The 14,277-nt window shown below is 42.5% G+C and overlaps 1 protein-coding gene and 1 long non-coding RNA gene across 4 annotated transcripts in view; one reads left to right on the top strand and one right to left on the bottom strand.

The window, feature by feature from the left end:
* Positions 1–14,277, bottom strand: part of C2CD3 (C2 domain containing 3 centriole elongation regulator) — a 116,976-nt gene that overhangs the window by 18,184 nt on the left and 84,515 nt on the right. Inside the window, exons 31-32 of the mRNA XM_060176841.1 lie at positions 12,677–13,601; positions 10,768–10,876 (exon numbers count right to left, since the gene is read on the bottom strand). Of these exons, the coding sequence (XP_060032824.1) occupies positions 10,768–10,876; positions 12,677–13,601 (1,034 nt within the window). The remainder of the gene's footprint in view (positions 1–10,767; positions 10,877–12,676; positions 13,602–14,277) is intronic.
* LOC132533884 (uncharacterized) overlaps positions 1–14,277 on the top strand; it is an 89,858-nt gene that overhangs the window by 65,557 nt on the left and 10,024 nt on the right. The window lies entirely within an intron of this gene.

Below are 14,277 nucleotides of genomic sequence, written 5' to 3'. Positions count from 1 at the left end.
CAGGTGTCCTGGATTGTGGAAGTGTCAATACTAGTATTCTAGATCCCTATTTGCCTCTAATGAAAATGGGACAGTTTGGGTAAACTGACAATCTGCTACCCTAGACAGGACCCAGAATGAGGTCTTGAGAAGTGTGGCCCTGAGGGCATCAGAACAATGGCATTTTGTTGTGGGCAAGAAAGAAAAGGGTGAGAAATATTTAAGACCTTTTTTAGGGTCCCAAAACTAGACTTGCCCTCTAGTTGAAAATTCTTTCCTCTCTTTCTCATGCTTTGTTTATTTAGACCAAAGACAGGATGTCCCCAAGAACTGGCACACCATGAAGGCAGAAACAAAGCTGGAGCAACACTTTTGCAGAGCAGGTGACAAATGACAGCCCAGGGACTCACAGGCCTCCATTCCTATGGGCATGACTCACTGACATTTCACCCACTTGGGTGTGCGGGGAAGACAGGAAAATAACAGTGTCTACTTTTTTTCCTCTAGAGTAATTCTTGCCATGTTCCTCTTAAGTAAGAACTAGACTATAGTCTGGTGTTACTTATAATGAAACTGAGACTTAGAAAGGTCAAGTCACTTGTCTAAGATCACTTAACTACTGATTTAGTAGCAGACTGAGTATGTCACCTCCCTGTGTATCTATCTCACTTAAAAGCTTGTGCTGGATCTTGGACACAGCCCTGTGACCCCAGTATTTATACTGATGGGTGCTTAGGGGACATGCAGGGAAGGTATGGAGAGGTAGGAGATGAGCTGGAAACCACATATCACGCAGACCTGCTGCCATGAACTGGACCCTCTCCTGTGGGAGGGGATTTACAAATTTGAGAAAAAACTGAGCTATATGGGAAACTGACTAGAAACATATGGTAAGACATTCCTTGAGGAGGGGCTGGGTGGTGGTGTACCTGGTTAAGCACACTTGTTACAATGCACAAGGACCCAGGTTCGAGGCCTTGGTCCCCACCTGCAAGGAGAAAGTTTTGAGAATGGTGAAGCAAGGTTGCAGGTGTCTCTCTGTCTCCCCCTTCCCACTTGATTTCTGGATGGCTTTTCCTTCCTATCCAATAAATAAAGACAACTAAAAAAAAAAAATAGAACAATGCTGGCACACAAGAGTGCTCAATGGATCCTCCCTGTGACCATCACCAGTGACCATCAAGAAAAAGATCCAGAGTACTGCTCAGTTTGGGGCTAACTGTGAAGCTGGGGACTGAACCTTGGAGCTCAGAACTTCAGACATCAAAGTCATTTGCATATCCATTATGCTGTCTCCCCAGCCCAACTACCCATTCTTTACTCAGACTTCTTTAAAACTTATATGGGGGGAGGCGGAGCTACGAGCAGCAGATCGCTCTCTCCTCTCCTCTCCTCTCCTCTCCTCTCCTCTCCTCTCCTCTCCTCTCCTCTCCTCTCCTCTCCTCTCCTCTCCTCTCCTCTCCTCTCCTGGATCAACTAGGAATACCAAAGGAGACCACCCGGACCGAAACAAGACAGGACTAGAATGACCACAGAAACCCAGTAAATCACCCGTGAGTACAAACACGCGTGGCTGGTGACAGAGAGGAGAGAGGGGCCTAAGGAGAGATTAAGTGACTGCTAACAGTTCGACAGTTTGTCAGTAGAGACACCACCTCCAGTCTGCTCCACCAACAAGGGGACAGCTGAAGGGAGGAAAGGACTCCCCAGAGACTCACCAAGTACAACTCTGAGTCTCCATTGCTACTACCCTCAGAATCTGGAGCAGCAACAGGGAGGGACACCAGGGCACAGAGATCTAACCGGGAAACTCAGGAGAAGACCTATACCTCGGTGGCATAGCTGAAGGGCTGTGAAAGTCTCTTTGCATAACCACTGGATTATCTCTGCCACACCCGGCTTTATCTCTTGGTCAGGAGTCATTGATTAAGCCAAGAAGCCTATTGATAGTTTAAAAGCCCTCAGGCTACCATAGCCTACAGGGGGAAAAAAAAAAGGCTTTTACACCACTGAATTCCAACTCAGGGATTGAAAAAACTGTTAGCTTATATAAAATGGTTAAAACAACAAGAAAAAATAATGGAGACTCGAACCAGGACAAGAGTCCAGCTAAAAGTCCTCCAGAGGGCGAAGCACAAAACAACGAGTTCAACATCCAAACATTAGCTAAGGAAATAATAACAGGAGTGAGTAAAGAATTTGAAAAAATTGTAATCAGAACTGCAGGAACAACAAATGAGAATATGGAAGAAAATGCTAATAATCTCATGGTTATTAGAGAGCTGAAAGCTGAAATTGCTGAGCTAAGAAGGCAACTAGCTGAACAAGCTAAAACAGTATCAGAGCAGGGCAACAAAATAGATGAACTCCAGAAAGCAGTAGAGGGCAGAGAGAATAGAATCAATGAGGCTGAAGACAGAATTAGCAAGATTGAGGATGAATTAGAGACAACTAAAAAAGAAGTAAGAGATCTCAAAAAGAGATTAAGAGATGCTGAAAACAACAACAGAGTCCTATGGGATGACTTCAAAAGAAACAATATACGCATTATTGGCTTACCAGAGGAAGAAAGAGAAGGGGAGGAAGAAAGCGTTCTCCAGGCCATAATAGCTGAAAATTTCTCTAGTCTAGACAACACCAAAGACATAAAGATTCAAGAAGCCCAGAGGGTCCCAAAGAGAATTAACCCAGACCTAAAGACACCAAGACATGTCATACTTAGATTGGAAAGGAATAAGGATAAAGAAAGGATCCTCAAGGCTGCAAGAGAAAAACAAAGAGTCACCTACAAAGGAAAACCCATAAGATTAGCAGCAGACTTCTCCATACAAACACTACAGGCCAGAAGAGAATGGCAAGATATCTATCGAGTGCTCAATGAGAAAGGCTTTCAGCCAAGAATACTATATCCTGCTAGATTGTCATTCAGACTAGATGGAAGCATCAAAACCTTCTCAGACAAGCAACAGTTGAAGGAAGCAACCATCACCAAGCCTGCCCTGAAAGAAGTTCTGAAAGGTTTCCTATAAACAACCAGACCACCACAAATAGAACATATATCAAAACACTCTAAAACTCTACAAGAATGGCATTAAAATATCTTCAATCTTTGATAGCAATAAATGTGAATGGCCTGAATTCACCTATTAAAAGACACAGAGTAGGAAGATGGATCAGAAAACACAACCCAACAATATGTTGTCTACAGGAAACTCACCTAACTCAACAAGACAAACACAGACTTAAAGTGAAAGGATGGAAAACTATCATTCAAGCCAATGGCCCACAAAAAAGGGCAGGAACAGCTATTCTCATATCTGACATGATAGACTTTAAAATAGATAAGATTAAAAAAGATAGGAATGGACACTACTTAATGCTCAGAGGATCAGTCAATCAAGAGGACTTAACAATTATTAATATCTATGCACCCAATGAGAAGCCATCTAAATACATCAAACTTCTACTGAAAGAGCTACAGCAATATATTAACAGTAACACAATCATAGTAGGGGACTTCAACACCCCACTCTCTCAACTTGACAGATCATCCAGGAAGAAAATCAGTAAAGACATAAGGGAGCTAAATGAAGAGATAGATAAACTAGAACTATTGGACATTTTCAGAGTCATTCATCCCAAGAAACTGGAATACACATTTTACTCAAATCCACATGGATCATTCTCAAGGATAGACGATATGTTAGGCCACAAAGACAACATCAGCCTATTCAAGAGCACTGACATCATCCCAAGCATCTTCTCAGACCACAGTGGAATTAAACTAACACTTAACAATCAACAAAAGATTAGTAACAGTACCAAAATGTGGAAGCTCAACAGTACACTTCTTAACAACTTCTGGGTCAAAGAGGAAATCAAGGAAGAAATCAAAATGTTTCGAGAGTTCAATGAAAATGAAGACACAAGCTATCAAAATATTTGGGACACAGCTAAAGCAGTCCTAAGAGGGAAGTTCATAGCTATACAAGCACACATTAGGAAACAAGAAAAGGCACAAATAAACAGCCTGATTGCACATCTTAAAGACCTAGAAGAAGAACAACAAAGGAACCCTAAAGCAACCAGAAGGACAGAAATTACTAAAGTTAGGGCAGAAATAAATAACATTGAGAATAGGAAAACCATACAAAAGATCAATGAAAGTAAATGTTGGTTCTTCGAAAGAATAAACAAAATCGACAAACCTTTAGCCAGACTCACAAAACAAAAAAGGGACAAGACCCAAATAAATCGGATAGTAAATGAAAGAGGAGATATCACAACAGACATTGCAGAAATTCAACATATCATGCGAGGCTTCTATGAACAACTATATGCCACCAAGTTAGAGAACCTGGAAGAAATGAATGATTTCCTAGATACCTACCAACTTCCAAAACTAAGTAAAGAGGAAGTGGATAACATGAACAGGCCCATCACAGCTAATGAAATTGAAACAGTTATCAAAAATCTTCCCAAAAATAAAAGTCCTGGACCAGATGGTTTTACAAATGAATTCTACAAAACTTTCAAAGAAGAACTAATACCTCTACTTTTAAAAGTCTTCCAGAAGATTGAAGACACTGGAATACTCCCTGCCAGCTTCTATGAAGCCAACATCACCCTGATACCAAAAGCAGACAGGGACACAACCAAAAAAGAAAACTACAGACCAATATCTCTGATGAACATAGATGCGAAAATATTGAACAAAATTCTAGCCAACCGGATACAGCAGTATATCAAAAAAATTGTTCATCATGACCAAGTAGGGTTTATCCCAGGCATGCAAGGTTGGTTTAATATACGTAAATCAATCAATGTGATCCACCACATCAACAAAAGCAAGACCAAAAACCACATGGTCATATCAATAGATGCAGAGAAAGCCTTTGACAAAATACAACATCCCTTTATGATCAAAACACTACAAAAAATAGGAATAGATGGAAAATTCCTGAAGATAGTGGAGTCTATATATAGCAAACCTACAGCCAACATCATACTCAATGGTGAAAAACTGGAAGCATTTCCCCTCAGATCAGGTACTAGACAGGGCTGCCCACTATCACCATTACTGTTCAACATAGTGTTGGAAGTTCTTGCCATAGCAATCAGGCAGGAGCAAGGAATTAAAGGGATACAGATTGGAAGAGAAGAAGTCAAACTCTCCTTATTTGCAGATGACATGATAGTATACATGGAAAAACCTAAGGAATCTAGCAAGAAGCTTTTGGAAATCATCAGGCAATACAGTAATGTGTCAGGCTATAAAATTAACATTCAAAAGTCAGTGGCATTCCTCTATGCAAACACTAAGTTAGAAGAAATTGAAATCCAGAAATCAGTTCCTTTTTCTATAGCAACAAAAACAATAAAATATCTAGGAGTAAACCTAACCAAAGAAGTGAAAGACTTGTATACTGAAAATTATGAGTCACTACTCAAAGAAATTGAAAAAGACACAAAGAAGTGGAAAGATATTCCATGCTCATGGGTTGGAAGAATTAACATCATCAAAATGAATATATTACCGAGAGCCATCTACAAATTTAATGCTATCCCCATCAAGATCCCAAGCACATTTTTTAGGAGAATAGAACAAATGCTACAAATGTTTATCTGGAACCAGAAAAGACCTAGAATTGCCAAAACAATCTTGAGAAAAAAGAACAGAACCGGAGGCATCACACTGCCAGATCTCAAACTATATTATAGGGCCATTGTCATCAAAACTGCTTGGTACTGGAACATGAACAGACACACTGACCAGTGGAATAGAATTGAGAGCCCAGAAATGAGGCCCCACACCTATGGACATCTAATCTTTGACAAAGGGGCCCAGACTATTACATGGGGAAAGCAGAGTCTCTTCAACAAATGGTGTTGGAAACAATGGGTTGAAACATACAGAAGAATGAAGCTGAATCACTGTATTTCACCAAATACAAAAGTAAATTCCAAGTGGATCAAGGACTTGGATGTTAGACCAGAAACTATCAGATACTTAGAGGAAAATATTGGCAGAACTTTTTTCCACATAAATTTTAAAGACATTTTCAATGAAACAAATCCAATTACAAGGAAGACTAAGGCAAGTATAAACCTATGGGACTACATCAAATTAAAAAGCTTCTTCACAGCAAAAGAAACCACTACCCAAATCAAGAGACCCCTCACAGAATGGGAGAAGATCTTTACATGCCATACATCAGATAAGAGTTTAATAACCAACATATATAAAGAGCTTTCCAGACTCAACAACAAGACAACAAATAACCCCATCCAAAAATGGGGGGAGGACTTGGACAGAATATTCACCACAGAAGAGATCCAAAAGGCCGAGAAACACATGAAAAAATGCTCCAAGTCTCTGATTGTCAGAGAAATGCAAATCAAGACAACAATGAGGTATCATTTCACTCCTGTGAGAATGTCACACATCAGAAAAGGTAACAGCAGCAAATGCTGGAGAGGGTGTGGGGTCAAAGGAACCCTCCTGCACTGCTGGTGGGAATGTCAATTGGTCCAGCCTCTGTGGAGAACAGTCTGGAGAACTCTCAGAAGGCTAGAAATGGACCTACCCTATGACCCTGCAATTCCCCTCCTTGGGATATATCCTAAGGAACCCAACACATCCATCCAAAAAGATCTGTGTACACATATGTTCTTGGCAGCACAATTTGTAATAGCCAAAACCTGGAAACAACCCAGGTGTCCAACAACAGATGAGTGGCTGAGCAAGTTGTGGTATATATACACAATGGAATACTACTCAGCTGTAAAAAATGGTGACTTCACCGTTTTCAGCCGATCTTGGATGGACCTTGAAAAAATCATGTTGAGTGACATAAGTCAGAAACAGAAGGATGAATATGGGATGATCTCACTCTCAGGCCGAAGTTGAAAAACAAGATTAGAAAAGAAAACACAAGTCGAACCTGAAATGGAATTGGAGTATTACACCAAAGTAAAAGACTCTGGGGTGGGTGGGTGTGTGGGTGGGGAGAATACAGGTCCTTGAAAAATGATGAATGAAACAGTGGGGGTTGTATTGCTAAATGGGAATCTGGGGAATGTTATGCATGTAAAAAAAAAAAAAAAAAAAGAAGTAGAAACGCAAAGCAGAAATTGACTGAGTTTGGAGTATGGCACCAAAGTAAGAAAGCAGAAGTATACTAGAGTTTGCAGTGAGTACCTCCCTAATACTTCCTCTCCACTTTTCCAAGCTTTGGGTCCATGATTGCTCAACAATTTGTTTGGCTTTGTATGTTAACTCTCTTTTCAGTCACCAGGTTCCAGGTGTCATCAGGATGCCGGCCAGACTTCCCTGGATTGAAGACACCACCAATGTGTCCTGGAGCTCAGCTTCCCCAGAGACCCACCCTACTAGGGAAAGAGAGAGGCAGACTGGGAGTATGGACCGACCAGTCAACGCCCATGTTCAGCGAGGAAGCAATTACAGAAGCCAGACCTTCTACCTTCTGCAACCCTCAATGACCCTGGGTCCATGCTCCCAGAGAGATAGAGAATGGGAAAGCTATCGGGGGAGGGGGTGGGTTATGGAGATTGGGTGGCGGGAATTCTGTGGAGTTGTACCCCTCCTACCCTATGGTTTTGTTAATTAATCCTTTCTTTAATAAAAAAAAAAAAATGTGTAAAAAAAAAAAAAACTTATATGGGAGGGGGGCTGGGCAGTAGCGCAGCGGGTTAAGTGCACATGGCATGAAGCGCAAGGACCGGCATAAGGATCCTGGTTCGAGCCCCGGCTCCCCATCTGCAGGGGGGTCGCTTCACAAGCGATAAAGCAGGTCTGCAGGTGTTTATCTCCCCTTCTCTGTCTTCCCCATCTCTCTCTATCCTATCCAACAACAACAACAATAATAATAACCACAACAATGATAAAACAACAAAGGCAACAAAATGGGAAAAATAGCCTCTAGGAGCAGTGGGTTTGTGGTGCAGGCACCGAAGAGGATCCCTGGAGGCAAAAACAAAAGAAAACAAAACAAACTTATATGGGATATCACTCCCCTGCTGGATGTCATTGTATTTAGGAAAATCTAAGCTCCTCTACTACACATGCTTTGTGATCCAGGCGCTTCAAACTTGTGTTAGTCTATATGTTTCAGTGCTCATACTTGTGTGTCAGTGCCAAGCTCTTTGACTCTCAGGACCTCTGTGTTTTTAAAATTTTTATTTATTTATAAATACTTATTTATTCCCTTTTGTTGTCCTTTTTTTATTGTTGTAGTTATCATTGTTGTTATTGGTGTCATCTTTGTTGGATAGGACAGAGAGAAATGGAGAGAGGAGGGCAAGACAGAGAGGAGAGAAAGATAGACACCTGCAGACCTGCTTCACCACTTGTGAAGTGACTCGCCTGCAGGTGGGGAGCCAGGGGCTTGAACCGGGATCCTTACACTGGTCCTTGTACTTTGTGCCACCTACACTTACCCCACTGCACTACCACCCGACTCCCAGGACCTCTGTGTTTTTAACACTGTCTATTCCTGGAATACTCTTCTCTAACATGGCTGCTTTGAAACCAGACTGCTTAGGTCCCAGTTCTGGTTCAACCACATACTATCTCTACCAGCTCTTTGTACCTGAGTTTCTATCTTAAATAGAGATAAATGTGTGTATCTCAAGTTGCTGAATTAAATGAGATAGTATATAGTGCTCTGAAGGGTACATATTACTTGGCCAGCACCTGCATGGTCATCTTCGTTGAGTTTAAATCTTGCCTCGTTAGAGAACCTGCTCAGTGCCTACATGACAAATCCACCACTTCCAGTGGACATTTTTTCCTCATTTTTCTTCTCCTTAAAAAAATTTTATTATTTATATTTATTTTCCCTTTTGTTGCTCTTGTTTTTATTGTTGTAGTTATTGTTGTTAATGTCATTGTTGTTGGATAAAACAAAGAAATGGAGAGAGGAGGGGAAGACAGAGAAGGCGAGAGAAAGATAAGACACCTGCAGACCTGCTTCACTGCCTATGAAATGACTCCCTGTGGGGAGCCAGGGGCTCAAACCGGGATCCTTGCACCGGTCTTTGCGCTTTGTGCCACGTGTACTTAACCTGCTGTGCTACCACCCAACTCCCCCTTCTTCTCCTTATCAGATAAAAAAGAAAATGGTGTGTGGGGAGGGAGAGGGTAGAGGGTATAGACACCTACAGGACTACTCCACCATTTGTGGAATTTCTCCCCTGCAGGTAGGGACCAGAGGCTTGAACCTGGGCCCCTGAGCATGTTATATAATTTGTTTAATGAGTGAATGAGAGGGAGAGGGAGAGGGAGAGCAGAGTGGTACAAGGAATTGAACTTTGGAGCCTCAGGCATGAAAGTCTATTTGCATCTCCTTTATATGCTGTCTCTCCTGTGTTTTTGAGCATGTTAGTGTGTGTACTCAGTCGGGTTCTCCACAACCTGGCCCACATGTAAATACTCTTTATTTGCTATTTGTGCTCTACAAAGACAGGGAGTTTGTCTTATTTATACTGTATGCTGAGCACCTAGGCACAGTGCCTAATACAGGACTGGTACATAGTAAATGCATAATGATGATTAGAAAAGCAGTTATTATTATTTTTTAAAAATATTTATTTTATTTATTTATTCCCTTTGTTGCCCTTGTTGTTTTATTGTTGTAGTTATTATTGTTGGTGTCATTGTTGGATAGGACAGAGGGAAATGGAGAGAGGAGGGGAAGACAGAGAAGGGGAGAGAAAGATAGACACCTGCAGACCTGCTTCACTGCCTGTGAAGCGACTCCCCTGCAGGTGGGGAGCCGGGGCTCAAACCGGGATCTTTATGCTGGTCCTTGTGCTTTGCGCCACCTGCGCTTAATCCTCTGCTCTACAGCCCGACTCCCAGAAAAGCTCCGAAAAGCAGTTATTTTCTAAAGAGGCTTGTAAACAATAAACAGGTACAGCACTCATCTTACTCTGTCCAGACTGGCCTCCTCTGTCATGGTCTCCTGAGGCTGCATTTTTTAAAATTATCTTTTATTTATTTGATAGAAACAGTCAGAAATCGTGAGGGAAAGGGGAGACAGAGAGGGTGAGAGACAAGAGAGACACCTGTGGCACTGCTTCACCACTTGCGAAGCTTTCCCTCTGCAGTGGGGACTGGGGGCTTGAACCTGGGTCCTTGTGGGTGTGCCACCACCCACACGCCCCCCAGAGGCTGCATTTCCATTTGAAATTTCTTTTAAAAGTATTTATTCTCTTTTCTTGCCTTTGTTGTTTTATTGTTGTAGTTATTATTGCTGTTGTTACTAATGTTGTTGTTGTTGGATAGGACAGAGAAATAGACACCTGCAGACCTGCTTCACCACCTGTGAAGCGACTCCCCTGCAGCTGGGGAGTCGGGCGCTTGAACCAGGATCCTTACACCAGTAGCTGCGCTTTAAACCATGTGTGCTTAACCCGCTGCACTACCGCCCAACTCCCTCCATTTGAAATTTCTCCTGCTTTATCAGCCTTCATTTAGCTGGAGATCCCACAGCATGCAGGATGGCATTTCTTAGCTAAGCCCTATTTTTATTCTCCTGCACTGTTTCTCCCACGTGATGACTTAGCTGATGATATCCTACTCTTAACACATTGGCTCTTTTTCTATTCCTGAGCTCCTTGTGCACCAACAGCCCTCGGCTAGGGCCATAGAGTATAGGTACAACAGTGAAAGCTGGGGGAGTGACTGCTGCTGTGCCCAGTCCAGGAAGAAGGCAGGGCTGTGCATTCTGTACCTACTGACAAGTCGACCAATTGTTCTCTTACCTGATCTATTGTGACTGGTGATGGCAAAGCTGCAGAGAGTGAGAGCATCCGCATGGAGGCCTCCAGCTGCTGGGGAGGCAAAAAGAAGTTGGGCACAATGGGCTCTGGGCTATAATGGCAGTTAAGGGACACAAATACTGAGAAACCTCCCCTACCTTCCACTGCCCCCCTGCTGCCAACTTATTTCTGCCCATGAATCTGCTTCACAAGTGGTTTCTACTGCCTGAAGGTCTTGCCCACTCTTAAGAAATCATAGTCTGGGCAGTGGCTCACCTGGTTGTGCGCTCATGTTACAATACACAAGGACCTGGGTTCAAGCCCCCAGTCCCTACCTGTAGGGGGAAAGTTTTACAAGTGGTGAAGCAGGGCTGCAGGTATCTCTCTCATTCCTCTCAATTCCTGGCTGTTTCTATCCAATAATTAAATTAAAAAAAAAAAATCATAGTCTATACTTGATGGACTAATTCAAATTCTACCTTCTCCAGGAAGCCTTCCTGTTTTGGCCCCAGTGACCCCTTTCTTTAGCTTAGATCAACACAGGCTAGTAATTAGGAGGACATAATTCATTTGTTTTTCTCACTATTCCATAAGCTTCTCCAAGGCATAGTATTTTCCTTTTGGTTGCCTCACTACTTCCTAAAGCCCTGCATAAACTGGTTGGCAGAAAGCAGTGATATTTGCTGAAGAACTGCTAGCCAAAACTGGACCTGTTAGACACAGGGAAGGAAGGAAGGTGGCTCTAGAGGGGCAGGGTTCTTAAACCCTGGAGGGAGATGCCTGGCACTGATGGTGGACATGCTTTCTTGGCTGTTCTTTGCTCATAGCAAGGAGCAAGGAGCCAATATGAGGGGCTGTCTGTTCATGGGCACATGTAATCCACTTGAAGACAGGTACTCTATCTTGAACTTTTCAGCTTACTATTCTCTGAAGGTACCTAGTACAATGTTGCAAATATATTATGCCACATGTATTTGTTTTATGAAAACACTGTTTTAATTTGGGGGTGGCAGGTTTCTTGACCTGTCAAATCACCTTCTGTCTTGAGGACTGAGTGAGTTTACATATGCAGTGTTTTAATGGTGCCTGAAGCACAGCAAACACCCAGTTAAAAAAAAAAAAATCCCTAGTTCAAGAATGTTCTTGGCACAGAAACTCCAGTGGTGTATGGAATTGTGTGCTATACATGTATGTGAAGCTATACTCCTTACATTTTATAACATAATAAACCAATGTTAAATCGATAAAAAAAAACAATAGTCAGCTATTCTTGTCTCCCTTGTTAACGGGAGAAAGTTGCCTGTTCTTGCTGCCCTTACCCCTGAGGTCCCATCAGCCACTGCAGTTTGCCTCCCACTTCCACATTATCCTTAATGTTAAAGTGGGTGAATACGTGCCAGTCCATGTCCTAATGGACTTGTCTTGATGATGTGAGCACTGATCACTATTCTCCAATGCACAGTTCTCACACTGCTTTCTTCCTGCTCCTCCCCACTGAATGGTCACTCTGCTATGTGGCCAGGTCTTGTCCTGCTTGCTCTTTACACTTTGATATGTTCCAGGTTCCATCGTGAGGGCTTTGTTCCTTCTATCCTTTCTTTACTACCCTCATATATATTTCTAGAGCTGCCTGGGTAGACTAGAGATATTACGCAAACCTAATGAAAATGTTATCAATGCTTAACCCTAGTTCAAAGCATTATGCTTCAGAGAGTTGGAGTTAATAGAACCATAGTATCTTGTTAGTATAGGCAAGTCTGCTGAAGGGTGGGTCTTCCCATGCTCCTTGATGCATACCATACCATCAGTGCGGCCACTGCTCACTCAGGATTACCTAGGCTGGCCTAAACAATAGCATCTAAAGTCCTAGAAATGGTTTGAGGCACTACTTGTGGGAAACATAAAAGGATACAGAAGGAGGCTCTGCCTGGTGGCCACCTCTGGTTTGGATGTTGCCTGCTTTGGCCTACTGTTAGAGCTGCTGATGGGTGGCTCCTTATGATTTTCCTTTCTGCTCTGGGAGGCTACACGTAGAGGAAATAGATCGAAGCTATCAGCAGAGTCACTTAGCTCACTGGAGGCAGCTTCATTCTCAGTCTGTATCTCTGGCTTGGGTTCCTTGTCCTGATGTGCCAGTGGTGAGCTCCAATCAATAAAGGAGTTGCTCTGCTCAGTTTGTGGGGGTGTTGGGCATGAAAGGAGCTGAGAGATTGGAGAAGCAGGCTCTCCAACTCTGGCCTTAGAAACATCACTCTCATAAGGAACAAGACTCTGGCTAACAGAACCCTCCCTAGTTAGGTGAGGTTTGACAGCCCTTTCTGGGCTGGACAGAAAGTTACTTCTGCCTGTGAGCTCCTCTCTGGAGCAAGGATCTGGAGAAGGACATGAGGGGTATTTCTTCTGAACCTCACTGGGCTGTAGACTAATGATCTCACTTGTATCTGACACAAAACTGGACCAAGGACTAGTTTTATCTGTCACAGTGGTGATCTCATTGAGGGTCCTGGGCTCAATGATGTCTTCTTCATAGTCTTCATCACTGCAGGCCAGGCCTGCCTCAGTGTCCTCCCTGTTCTGCATCATTGTAATGGGCACTGTGTGTTCCAGGGACTCAGGGAGCATTTCTCTTTCACCTGAAGTCTCTTTCAGATTTGGGGGAGTTGGGGGATTTGTGTCCTCATCTGGAGCAGTTGCCAATGACAGTTTTGGAGCTGTGCTTCGTTCGTGCATGGCTTCTGTGGTCTGAGCATCTGGGAGTGTGGTGGCCTCTCTGCTTCTATTCCTGGCTCGGTGAGAACTCAAAGATGCTTGAGAATTCCTGGTGATAGTCTGCAGATCTGAATATAATAGATATCACGCTTACTACAACATAGAGCCACATAACATTCAACTTTCCCACACTAGCCTCTAGCTTCAGGTGTATTCTTGCATTCAAACTTTGAACAAATATTAAAGATAGACCACCAAAGAGTCAGTGAAACTATAATCAAGGTAGTACAATTTCTAGCACTTTATTCTAATATCAGAGGACCAAAATCTAATCTATGTATAGTTGTGGTTACATCTGTGGAAATGCTTTCAGAGACTCTCTGCTCATGCTCAGGAGCTCTTGGGAGCTGGGAGTCCTGTCGGGAATGTTCATCCTTCCATTTACTTCAGTAATTACCTATATTAAAAACCAAAGTTAGAATCCACTTATTGACCTATTTAATTGCAATTACTAGAAGGTATTTTACTTGGGAAAGGAAAATAAAGGAAATATCTATCATTCAAATGAAAAGACTAGAGGCTTACAATGAACAGAGGCTGCATAATGTGTTGCAAAGAATAGCTTTTGAACTGGTCAGTCCTGGGCTCACATATCTATTGTCAGTTGTCAACTTTGTGGTCACAAGCAAACGATTCCTCCTGAACCTGTTTATCTTTAAAATGTGACTGACACTACCCCCCTACCAAGTTTATGGTAAAGAACACACTAGCTATATGGATATACACTTTGTGGCACATATATCA

Source organism: Erinaceus europaeus, chromosome 17 (assembly GCF_950295315.1).
Source record: "Erinaceus europaeus chromosome 17, mEriEur2.1, whole genome shotgun sequence".
Classification (NCBI taxonomy): Eukaryota; Metazoa; Chordata; class Mammalia; order Eulipotyphla; family Erinaceidae; genus Erinaceus; species Erinaceus europaeus.
The sequence above is the reverse complement of the archived record's forward strand: the minus strand, read 5'-3'. Positions and strand labels throughout refer to the sequence as shown.